General features: G+C 32.9%; 1 protein-coding gene and 1 long non-coding RNA gene across 3 annotated transcripts in view; both read right to left on the bottom strand.

The window, feature by feature from the left end:
* LOC111083506 overlaps positions 1-2,459 on the bottom strand; it is a 4,162-nt gene extending 1,703 nt beyond the window's left edge. The window contains exons 1-2 of one of the 2 annotated variants that reach the window (XR_002609082.1): positions 2,378-2,459; positions 1,916-2,017 (exon numbers count right to left, since the gene is read on the bottom strand). This is a non-coding gene — a long non-coding RNA (uncharacterized LOC111083506). Of the gene's footprint in view, positions 1-1,915; positions 2,018-2,315 lie in introns of both variants that reach the window. The other variant, XR_002609081.1, reaches the window with a different exon arrangement.
* Positions 2,460-5,742: 3,283 nt separating this feature from the next.
* The window catches only part of LOC106476128 (eIF-2-alpha kinase activator GCN1-like), a gene marked incomplete at its 5' end in the record, with an annotated part of 12,229 nt that continues 4,960 nt past the window's right edge, over positions 5,743-13,011 (bottom strand). Inside the window, 6 exons of the mRNA XM_013936799.2 lie at positions 5,743-6,018; positions 7,710-7,928; positions 9,358-9,462; positions 10,074-10,222; positions 10,661-10,872; positions 11,153-11,343. Of these exons, the coding sequence (XP_013792253.2) occupies positions 5,890-6,018; positions 7,710-7,928; positions 9,358-9,462; positions 10,074-10,222; positions 10,661-10,872; positions 11,153-11,343 (1,005 nt within the window). The remainder of the gene's footprint in view (positions 6,019-7,709; positions 7,929-9,357; positions 9,463-10,073; positions 10,223-10,660; positions 10,873-11,152; positions 11,344-13,011) is intronic.

The following is a 13,011-nucleotide window of genomic DNA, read 5'->3' as shown; positions in this document are numbered from 1 at the left end:
ATGTATCTTTCTGCTCTTTCTTAACTAAAGCTAATACACATACAATAACTTCATATATCTTTCTACTCTTTCTTAACTAAAGCTAATACACATACAATAACTTCATATATCTTTCTACTCTTTCTTAACTAAAGCTAATACACATACAATAACTTCATATATCTTTCTACTCTTTCTTAATTAAAGCTAAAATAATAATTTCAGTTTTGCAAGATATGGATATGAAAGTTTTTACTAATGAATTACACTAATTAACGAATTACACTAATTAAACATCACCCTCTATTCACCTAATGACGAATTGTGAACTATTTGAAAACTCTCGAGTTTTGGGTCTCATTTGAAAACCAATACAACTTTTATGTGTGATCCTGTGTGCTAGCTTCTTAATCAGAATGTTTTTAAAAGATAGTTCCAGCATGAAAGTATTAAGCAAATATTTGATTTACACAAAAAGTTAATCAAATTATAAGCATATTTTAACCATTGATGTTTATAATTCAACTAATGGACTTTTTCATGACAGTAAAATGCATGTAGGATCAAATGAGTTAGGTAAATCACATTAAAAAAGATCAGACCAAACACATCAGTTACATAAATCATTCAAAAGACCCAAGAAACTAGTGTTTTGACAGGTTGACATTTCTTCAGGTTAAAGTTGTCTACTAATGTAAGGATAGGCGTAGGTTTATTCTGAATATTCTACCAAAAATCTTCATATTAATATTTATTGTTTTTATTTGTATAACTATTCTTTATATATATATATACATACACACACACACACACATATATATAATGACTAAATTGTAATCTGCAGGTCTCGAGTTCGAATCCCCATCACACCAAAACATGCTCATCTGGTGTCCGGACTAGGACACCAGTCCTACTCCTCTGGATACTCACCTCCAAAACAATTTGGAGGTGTGAGAAACACCATACGAAACTACTACAACTATATTGCAGGGGGAAGGGGGGGTCCATCCCCACATTTTTCAATCTATCCCAATAAAAATGCATCAAAAGTAGGAAAAATTACTCTTAAGAAAAGCAGGAGAATGCATAAAATTTAATCCATAACACAAGAGTTTCCAGAGCTCTAATGCAAGCCCTGGACACCAGTAGTTATGGGTGTGCCTGTGACACACATTCCCTCACTTTGCTCAGTCAAATAAACCTTGGGCCTCCCCCACTTTTAATTTGCCTCCTACACCACTGTATTGTGTCTGTAAAAGTGCTGTACTAGCCTACCACCAGTAGTCGTAGCAGTCAGTGACACACAAATGAAATGCACGCTCCTGTATATACAACAGTACAAGTTGTTTGGAATTCTACTGTATTAGAAAATCAGTGATAAACCTTGTATAACTGTATTCTTGTATCATTAGAATCATGAACATATTTTCGTAACTTTCGTTAAACAAGTAAAACCACAGGTCTCACCTTTAAGTTTAAAAGCTTTATAGCAGTAGACAATAAAAAAGGCAATATCCATGTTTCTAATGTTTGTTGAGTCTCACTGCTAAGTATCATAACTTCATTCTACACATGAGTTGTGAATTAACAGTTTAACTACGTCGACGCATGATTAAACTACAGTTAATTTCAAATGATTAAATTAATTTGTATGAGAGGTTGAATACTCACGTAAGGTGTACTGGTAGTGGTACTACTACAGGCTCTAATAACATTGGCACATGGCATGGAAACGGATTTATTTACAAAATATATATCGTATTTCATTAGAAGTAAGCTTAATATTTTATTATTCACTTTCTTCAGTTTATTAAAATAGGCTAATGGTAACATGTTTGCTAAGTTTCACAAAAAATTTCCACCCAAATTAACATTGAATAGATAAATAACAATTTAACAAATATGAACGTTCGAAAAGTGATAAAAGTGTACGAACCTTACGTCTCCGTACACTTCGCTCATAAAACAGTCCTGTTATACTTTACCAAAGCTTACAAGAGGACCAAATCAGTTGAACAGTTCCTCCATAGATGGGGCTCTAAATTTACGTAGAAATCAGTAAAAAATTATTATTATTTAATTAAGTTTTTTGATAGATGTAAAAACCTATAATGGCATAACATTGGATTCATAATATATTAAAATAACGCGACTAACGAAATATTTTTTTAACACAAATGGTTCAGTAGTTTGCTCGTATATCATACCAAACGACATGAATTATACGTTGATTAAAAGACATTAATATTTCTGGATACGACATTACAACAAAGTGGGACTGAAAAGGGAACATTGGAAAATACAAACTCCAGTCACGGACTCGATTTTTAACAGACTTTGATACAAAGTCAAGTAAGAGACGCGAAGATTTTGGATGTGGTATTGTAACATAATTTACTGTGTTTAACTTCCCTGAAGCTCAAAAATTTAACTGGTGCTTTAGGCACTTATATGCTACACAAATAATAAACCAAATAAAAAAACGTCATACTCCTTCTTTTGCGTAGTTAAGTAATCAATAAATATATAAAAAGTTTCAACACCGGTCGAAATCGAGGGATTATGGGTAAACGATCAATAAAAATTAACGAAAGCATTAAAATTGTTAGAAAATGTTAAAAAAATGTTCAATTTCAAGTTTTTCGCGAAGAAACAGCTCGTAAAAAAAATAAGGAATTTAAAAAAAGACCCGATGTGGATTAGATTTTGTTGTACGTTACATTATAGATATTATTAAGAACATCAAAACAACACTATTTATACCCTTTTTCTGATTAGGTAGAAGTTTGTAGCTACTGTTTTAAACTACAGCACTCTGTGGGAGTGCTACTATTTTAAACTACAGCACTCTGTTAGTTATGGAGGCCCGGCATGGCCAGGTGGTTAGGGCACTTTAAACTTAACAACCTTTATAACACACGCTATAAATCAGTGGTTCACACACTTTACTTACGATGCCTACTGTTCGCTTGACTCAGTTATCTATCTCTTCAATCTATCATCCCGCAGGCTTATACACTAAAAAAAGGGGTGTCCCGAACGCACTAGGAAATCCATGATCATTCGCGGGGTTCGATAAGTCATGATCCTTCTAGAAACTCCAGCGAGCATGCTTCCAGCGTCGCGTGACTTCCGCTGTCGTAACAATACATAGATATCAGGATCCGAAATTCTTAATCGGTTCTTCACAAAAATTCTAACTGGTCCTTATCAGGTTTAATTGATCCAATTCCGTTACATTAATTGCAGATGTGATTTTTTTAAAGGACACAATTACAAATACGTTTGCGCATATATGTGTCAAGCATTGCACAAGAATGTTAAATTGAAAAGAGTTTTTGATTATATCACTATTGGAGAATACATAAAAACAAAAAATAATGTGACTTGAAATTACTATTTTAGTACTGAACAAAAGATAGGCACTTCCCCATCGAGATGATGATATTCGTCACGGTCCGTTTGGATCGATCCGGCCATTTACATCTTCCATTTCAGACGTTATAGCGATTTCTCATAATATATAATAATAGGCCAGAGATTCCCATAAAGCTAGAAGTTCCATTTGAGCGACTGAAGTAATGAATATACTTTCATGGGAGTTTGTTTGAAGTTAAGCACAAAGCTACACAATGGGCTATCTGTGCTCTGCCCACCACGGGTATCGAAACCCGGTTTCTAGCGTTGTAAGTCCGCGGACATACCGCTGTGCCAGTGGGAAGGGGTTCATGGGAGAAACAACAACTATTATTTAAGGGAAAAGTTTAGAAATGCACATTTGATGACACGGTAAAATGCATACAATTGTAATCAGCCATGTTGGTCAAGGTCCATTAAAAAAAGCGTATTTAGGTCACCGAAAAATAAACATTTTAAAATACAAACTTAAGTTTTCGGACTCGATTTTGAGCAGATCTTGCCACACAATCAAGCAACAGACACGAACATTTTGGACGCGGTATCATAACATGCTTTCCTAACTTTCACTTCCTTGGAGCTTTAAGCACTTACATAGTTCAAAAATAAAGGAAAAAACAAACAAACAACAACGTCAAACTCGTTCTTTTACGTAGTTAAGCAAACAACAAGTACCTAAAATATGAACTTTTAAGTTCTAATGCCTGTCTAAATCGGGGGATTAGGGTTAAACGGTAAAGAAAATTCACAAAATTGTTTGTAACGCATGTCCACGAAATTGCCATTGGACTCTCCGATATTATGTTTGGACACAAATACCAATATGGAGGATAATATGTTGAATAATTAAGTTTTGGTGTACAATCATCTATCTTTTTCCTTTATAGAATTAAATATATCAATTTTTATATATTCTGTATTCACCACTTTGTCTTGTAATATTCCTTAAAGTAAAACCAATAATTATTTCCAAAGTCCGAGCAATACGTTTATAAAACGAATTTATAATAACAATTTATAAATTATAATTGTTTAAATAACAATTACATATGTTCTTTAAATCTAAATTATTTTTAAAAGTTTTATAATTTTATATAAGTGGTCCTATTGTAATTTTATATTTAAAAAATATTAATAGGTTTTAACTTTTTTTAAAGGAAAATATTTGTGCTAAAGAATTTTAAAAATTTGCAAATCATTGGAAATTTTATATTTAAAATTAATTACTATGTATGATGATTTTGTTATTGGTAATTATTTAATTATATCATTTAAATTATTTACTCAAACCTAAATTTTAAAAGTACCAGAAATTAAACGTTTGGTGTGATTTTTTTTGAAAATTAAATATAAATACTACGAATGTTAGCAAGTATATAAAACTTGTCTATAAAAAAATATATAAAATTTACCTACTTTAACCTTTTCTTTCTGTTAATACTGTCTAAACAAAATAAATTATCACTAACATTATTATTAAACTTATAGCAGGAGTACCATGATAATCTTGATTCAAATCGTCAGAATGTGTAGTTTTATATCTAAGAATATAAAAATTCTCTTTCTTCAGTCTGTCTGTTTTTGTGTTAACGACTTACTAAAATTGTAATCAAAATAATGTATTCTATAGTGTTTTAATTCAACACATTAGATTTACTTTTGAGATCTATGCTGATTCACACAAACGTGTAGAGGATTAACAAATAAATTACGTTTCTTACTTTATAAAAGGAGTAATTATATATTACCACATTATTTATTTATAGAAGGAAGTGTAAGCTATCGCCTACTTTTACATTTTATAACGTTTGTAGCGAGAGGGAGAAATTATGTATATTTAGATGGGCTGAATATAGTTGACACATGATGGTTAATAGCTATAGAGCTTACTCCAATATTTCTACAAAGCACATTGTTCTTGATCTAACTCAGTAGAGAAAACTGAAATCGGGTGGCTTTTGTACAAAGTTTGCTTGCTGTAAACTTCATGAGAAATTCTCCATTAACTAATCAACGTTTTTTTACTAAATGGTTGGTTTTATTGTACAAGTATAACTGATAATCACCTGTCACAAAACTATGAATAACATTATGGAATGTTTAAGTTTTATCTTTACAGAATGTGGGGGGTAAGATCTTATACTCTGACACCGGTTTTACCCTACTCTGTACTTGTAAATATTCAAAACAAAACATACAGTGTAAGATGGTTTACTAGAATGTAAAATCTTACAGCTGGAATAATGATTTTTATTTGTAATTTCTCACAACCAAAAAAATAATGAATATTTTCTAACCTGAAACCATTTCTCGAATTATTAGATTGTAAACAGAAATAGTCGCAAATAATAAGTTCACTCTTGAAATTTTATTGATCATAACGTGTGTACAATCAGGTCTCGTATAAAGGAAAGGTTTAACTCGAACAAATCGACAGAAACATTTGAGACGACAAAAATTGCGACCCTAATTACATATTCTTTACAAATGGTTTCACAGTAACAAAGTGGTGTCTAGATTTTCTTCCTTTGATTCAGGCTGGCTAGATACCTTCCGTAGAACTTTGTGGATTACATCTACAAGAGCATCTCTTGCACCAGGGTCTAAGAGTCTCACACATTCCTAAAATTAGAAAACAAACAAACATAGAAGTTATATAATTTCATTGTACCGATTTCTGTATGACAAACAATATTTTAACATTTTAAAAATATAATATGCAAAAATATAAAGATGCATGGTTATCCTTATTATAAAACTAAATAAGTGTTGTTATCCTTGCTACATAACTAACAATGTTTTGTTATCATTGCTACATAACTAACGTTTTATTATCGTTGCTACATTACTAACAATGTTTTGTTATCCTTACTACATAACTAACAATGATTTGTTACCATTACTACATAACTAAATGTTTTGTTATCCTTATTACATAACTAACAATGTTTTGTCATCGTTGCTACATTACTAACAATGTTTTGTTATCCTTACTACATAATTAACAATGTTTTGTTATCGTTGCTACATTACTAACAATGTTTTGTTACCATTACTACATAACTAAATGTTTTGTTACAATTACTACATAACTAACAATGTTTTGTTATCCTTATTACATAACTAACAATGTTTTGTTACCATTACTACATAACTAAATAAGTGTTGTTATCGTTGCTACATAACTAACAATGTTTTGTTACCCTTACTACATAACTAACAATGTTTTGTTACCATTACTACATAACTAACAATGTTTTGTTACCATTATACATAACTAACAATGTTTTGTTATCGTTGCTACATAACTAACAATATTTTGTTATCGTTGCTACATAACTAACAATGTTTTGTTACCCTTACTACATAACTAACAATGTGTTGTTACCATTACTACATAACTAACAATGTTTTGTTATTGTTGCTACATAACTAACAATATTTTGCCACATAACCAGCCCACAAAATAAATTTGGATCAATCAAAAATTACTGCCAACCAAAATTCTTCCATTAATGAAACAGAAGAAAAATTAATAGAAATATTTAAATATATAGGTTTGTACCTACTGTTGTACCCTGAAGTAAATAGGTTTGTACCTACTGTTGTACCCTGAAGTAAATAGGTTTGTACCTACTGTTGTACCTTGAAGTAAATAGGTTTGTACCTACTGTTGTACCCTGAAGTAAATAGGTTTGTACCTACTGTTGTACCTTGAAGTAAATAGGTTTGTACCTATTGTTGTACCCTGAAATAAATAGGTTTGTACCTATTGTTGTACCCTGAAGTAAACTAGGATTGTACCTATTGTTGTACCCTTGAAGTAAATAGGTTTGTACCTACTGTTGTACCTTGAAGTAAATAGGTTTGTACCTATTGTTGTACCCTGAAGTAAATAGGTTTGTACCTACTGTTGTACCCTGAAGTAAACTAGGTTTGTACCTACTGATGTACCTTGAAGTAAATAGGTTTGTACCTACTGTTGTACCCTGAAGTAAATAGGTTTGTACCTACTGTTGTACCCTGAAGTAAATAGGTTTGTACCTATTGTTGTACCCTGAAGTAAATAGGTTTGTACCTACTGTTGTACCCTGAAGTAAATAGGTTTGTACCTACTGTTGTACCCTGAAGTAAATAGGTTTGTACCTACTGTTGTACCCTGAAGTAAACTAGGATTGTACCTTGAAGTAATAAAGTCAGCTGGATAACTTTCTCAACCACATTGGACTTCTAACAAGTGATGTAGCTCAAAGCTCTACGAATCAGTAAATCATCCCATGTGTTTAATATTTCAAATCTGGATTTTTACTTACTTGTTGTGCCTCTTCCCCAAACCTCAGTTTCAGAATTGCCACAAGAGCATATTCACTGTTTGCTTTTACTATGGAATTCTTCTCTTTGGTTCCATTTACGAGGAGTGGCACGAGTACTTTTAACACTTGGGGTGGTAGTAACTGATCACGCGTCTTTGCCAGGTATGTGGATGTTAGCGCTACAACTTGCTTCACTTCATTGATGCTATGATTCATGCACTAGGCAAGGAAAAAAAAAACAGATCAAACTATTGTATTCGGAGATCTGTCGGAAACCAAACAATAAATAAAAACCTTAGAAATTAACATAAGAGCACTTCCACACAAACATACCTAAAAATGAACTGTAACTACGCTGACTTCAAAAGGAATATGAAAAAAACAAAATACTGTAATGGTGGCATCAGCAGAACAACAGAAACAAAACAAGTACATCATTACATCTTCAATATTTACAAATAAACATAACTTCCAGCTTAAATTGTACATCACTAATAGTAATTAATCCTTAGCATGATAGAACTCAGACTGTACATCATTAATAGTAACTAAGCCTTAGCATGACAGAACTCAGACCATAGATCACTAATAGTAGTTAAGCCTTATCATAATAGAATCCAGACTGTACATCACTAATAGTAATTAATCCTTAGCATGACAGAACTCAGACCATAGATCACTAATAGTAGTTAAGCCTTATCATAATAGAATCCAGACTGTACATCACTAATAGTAACATTAGCATGACAGAACCCAGATTGTACACGACTAACATAAATTAAGCCTTAGCATAACATAACCTAGACTGTAGATTACTAACACTAGTTAAGCCTTAGCATAATATAACCCAGACTCTACATCACTAATAGTAGTTAAGCCTCAGCATGACATAAACCAGACTGTAAATCACTAACAGTAATTATGCATTACCATGACATTACGAAGATTGTACATCACTAATAGTAATTAAGCCTCAGCATGACAGAATGTAGACTGTAGGTCACTAATAGTAATTAAGCCTTAGCATAATATAACACAGACTGCACATCACTAACATTAAATAAGCCTTAGCATGACAGAATGTAGACTGTACGTCACTAATAGTAATTAAGCCTTAGCATAATATAACAAAGACTGCATAATACTAACATTAAATAAGCCTTAGCATGACAGAATGTAGACTGTAGATCACTAATAGTTATTAAACTTTAGCATAACAGAACCTAGACTGTAGCTTACTAACACTAGTTAAGCCTTAGCATAACAGAACCTAGACTGTAGCTTACTAACACTAGTTAAGCCTTACCATAACAGAACCTAGACTGTAGCTTACTAACACTAGTTAAGCCTTAGCATGACAAAAACTAACATTTTAAGATCATTTTGAGTGTTTAAGCTATAAGGTTCTTAGAATATACAGTTGTATTAAAACTTAAACCTAAGATAATCTTCCCTAATTGGCCTCAAAAAGATCAAAGGTAGGGAGAAATCAAAATGTCATTAAAAAAAATGTTTTTCCCTAAGTTTATCAGGTAACAACGATCTCTGCAACAAAAAGTTAAGAATTCTGACAATCATTATACATTGTTCATAATGTTTAATGTTACATTGAAATACTTGATTAGACAATTGTAAAGAATGAAGAAACCTTGGAAAAAGTAACGAGTAGAAGCTGAGGTATGGAACTGTTGGTAGCAAGAAGGTGACGCAGGAAGTATCCTGTTGCTCGTACCCCACTGTCTGCTATCTGTAACTGTGAAAAAAAGAAAGAAAAGGAATTAATGCATAAAGTATTCAGGATATTTACCATAACTTATGTTAGTATGGTGGTATGCAATGCCTGAAATCATCATGAAATAAATGTTACTACAATCTTTCTTACTTCAACTGTTTGCAGATACGGAGACAATAACTTAAAACCAGAATTATACTAGAAATGAGATTTTTCACAATGAATATTAAGAGCAGGGGATTCCTTTGAATCCCACATCTCTTGACAAAAGCACCAACGAAAAGAAAAGGAATAAAATGAATCAATGCATTGGTTTAGGCCTAACAATAACATGTTCTTTTAACCCTTTAGTTTATTTAACCTACATGAAAAAAAAAGGTTAACAGTTTATGGATGTCAGAGGATAAAACTAATTTTGTGTAGATGTCCTCATTGTGAGTGATATAGCTTGAGGAAGGACAGAAATTCTTTACGTAAATTTGTATCTACTTTTGTCAGCAGGTGTATGAAACATCTCAACGAAACTACAAAATCCTCCTCATTATTAGTACAATTAATAAAACTATCCACAAAAGTTTGGGTAACTCACTCCACAACTAATAAAGCTATCCATTAAAGTTTTGATAACTCACTCTGTCGGCTGTTAAGTACGAGATCAGCGTTTTAGTAACTCTCTCAGTCCAATCCAAATCTGTAAACTTTTCTGGTGCTTCTTTGAGAGCAACCATTAATGAGATTGATCGACCATGACGCAACATCCAGTCTTGTGACGTATCGTCATCTGCAAATTGAAAAAAACTCCAAACTATAAGAAACAAAAATATCTGAGGAATAACGAAGAGCAGAATACTTTACTTAATACAGAAAAACATATCTAGAAAATGAAAAATTATGAACACAAAGATCAATAACATTTCAAGAATAATGAAAGGCAGAACGTTTTATCCAAATCAGAAAATAAATTTTCAAGTATTTGCCCCCCCCCAAATGTTCTGAAAGAATTTACTGACAAAAACACTAAATCTATAAAGTCAAAACATAAAAACAATTCTCTTAAAAATACTTTCACGATTATGAGTATGAAGAATTTACCAACAAAGATAAGATATTCACTCAAGACTATTTTGTACCATTTATCGAAAACCTACCTCTAAACATCCCATAAAATATTCTTAAATAAGTAAACGTACTCATAATTATGTAACAGGTAAATACTTACCCAAGAGATGTTCTCGAACAACTGTGGTCAGCTCATCTTCTGGTAACCACTTACAAAGGGCTCCCAAACACCCAGAAGCTGTGACCCTACAGACTTCATGGTGATGACCCAACATTCCCACAACTGTGTTTGTTACCCCTTGACGAATAGTATTTGACATTTTATCTCCTGCTGAAATGACCACACACCTCAGGGCATGGAGCATCGTCTCACTGACCAATCAAAATAAGTTTGTTAGAAGAAGCAGTAGCAGCCTATAACAATGGTAATCTTACTCAAAGAAGGTAAAAAAAACACACAATAATCTAACACTAAAAGGAAGATTAACCTGACTTACGCAAGTAACAGTTGTAGGCTCAATCATCAGTAAATATACAGTCAAAATGATGAAAACATTTTTAGATAATTTAGATCCAGAAATTATTATTTTATTATGGGGTAAAATGTAATGTGACCAAACAGTATATGCAGGAAGAACAGTACAGTACTCACCGGAGAGTGTCGTCCGCGTTTTTTACCGAGTTATGTAACTCCGTGAACAAGGGATCGCAACGAGTGTGAATCGCGATCAGGTGCCTTAGAGCAGATGCTGCCCTTAAACGTACTTGACGATTCCCATCTCCGAGAGCTTTGAGGAAAGTTGTCTGTAGCTGTGGTAGGAAGGGTTTCAACATAATTCCCACCTCAAAGAGAAAAGGTTATTCTTTAGTAAATTATTATAAAACATGAACACTGTTCAATCTTAATTTTGACAAAAGTTCCAAAGCACTTTTTAAAGAAATTTCACATAAATGAAACTCAAACACAACTGGATTGTACCTAATCAAAGCAAATAAAAACTAAAAGAGTCACCCATAAAAAAAAACAAAAATATACCATAACTATATTTGTCACTAAGCTTGTCACTATATTTGTCCAGAATGTTTAACTAAGGAAACTTTCTAATACCATAACTCACAGCAAGATCTCCCCTGACCTTCAACTACAACAACATAACTCACAGCAAGATCTCCCCCTGACCTTCAACCACAACAACATAACTCACAGCAAGATCTCTCCTGACCTTCAACTACAACAACATAACTCACAGCAAGATCTCCCCCTGACCTTCAACTACAATAACATCACTTTAAGTGATAATCAGTGGTTTGAACTTCTCCATACCCTTCTCAAAACTCAGTTATGTCAATTACCTCTATCCCTGGGAATCCTTGTACCGAAATATAAAATCTTTACCTATTTTTTTCCAAGAATGCTTCTAATCAAGCAGGAGAACTATTTACTACTAAGTTAAAAAACTTAGCGCTCTCCACCGTCTATAACACACGCATTCCCAAGTCTGATAACACAGCAGGATATCCTCAAATCTGTCCGCTATCTCTCCCGAAACAAACACATCATCATCCGACCGGACAAAGGAAACGAAGTTCACTATGTTAAAAAAAATGCTTGATATTCTTAACGACTGCAACAAGCTCAAACTTATAAACAAGGAACCATCAACCCATTCTTTACAACTTGAAGGGAAAACCCAGAGACTCCTTAGAAAAAGAAAGATTATTTCTGATAGTGTTTACAATAATTTATATCCCACAGGCTTCAAAACGTAGTTAGATTCCTTATACCCATCTTAACGCCTTTTACTATGAACGACTTTACAACACGACTCCTCCCAATATCCCCAAGAAATCAGTCAACACCCCCCCCCTAAAGATCACGTGATGGCTAGCTTTGATTTTTTTTTTTTACTGATATTCCCCGGTACGAAACCATTAATATTGCACTTTCTAATCCCTTCGCTAAAAACATTCTTGTTAATGGATTTTACTAAATCTGATTTCAAATCTCGTCTTTAACAATACTCCATATGAGCAAATAGATGCCGTTACTATGGTTTCCCACTGGGTCCTACACCAGCCAACACTTTTCTCTGTCACTATGAACAGAACTGGATTGACAACTGTCCGTTCAGCTTCAAACCTGTTCTCTATAGAACGTACGTTGATGCTACTTTCTTTACTTTCTGCCATATTGATCATATCCAACGCTTTCTTGACTATCTCAACTCACAACACCTCTCTATACACTTCACTCGTGAACTTGAGACTAATAACTTTATTCCCTTTCTGGACATGCTTGTTAACCATGATGCTAACGGCTTTTCAACTTCTGTTAATCGTAAAAACACAATCTTATTCTCTGGCTACTAAATAGAGCCTATAAACTTCCTTCATCCTATTTCACAAAGAAATTACTTCCATACAAAACATTCTCTTTCAAAACAGCTACCCTAAAAACTTCCTCATTCCTAACTAATTTGTTTATCAAACCACATAAGATACCCATTTACT

This window comes from Limulus polyphemus, unplaced genomic scaffold, assembly GCF_000517525.1.
Source record: "Limulus polyphemus unplaced genomic scaffold, Limulus_polyphemus-2.1.2 Scaffold9873, whole genome shotgun sequence".
Classification (NCBI taxonomy): Eukaryota; Metazoa; Arthropoda; class Merostomata; order Xiphosura; family Limulidae; genus Limulus; species Limulus polyphemus.
The sequence above is the reverse complement of the archived record's forward strand: the minus strand, read 5'-3'. Positions and strand labels throughout refer to the sequence as shown.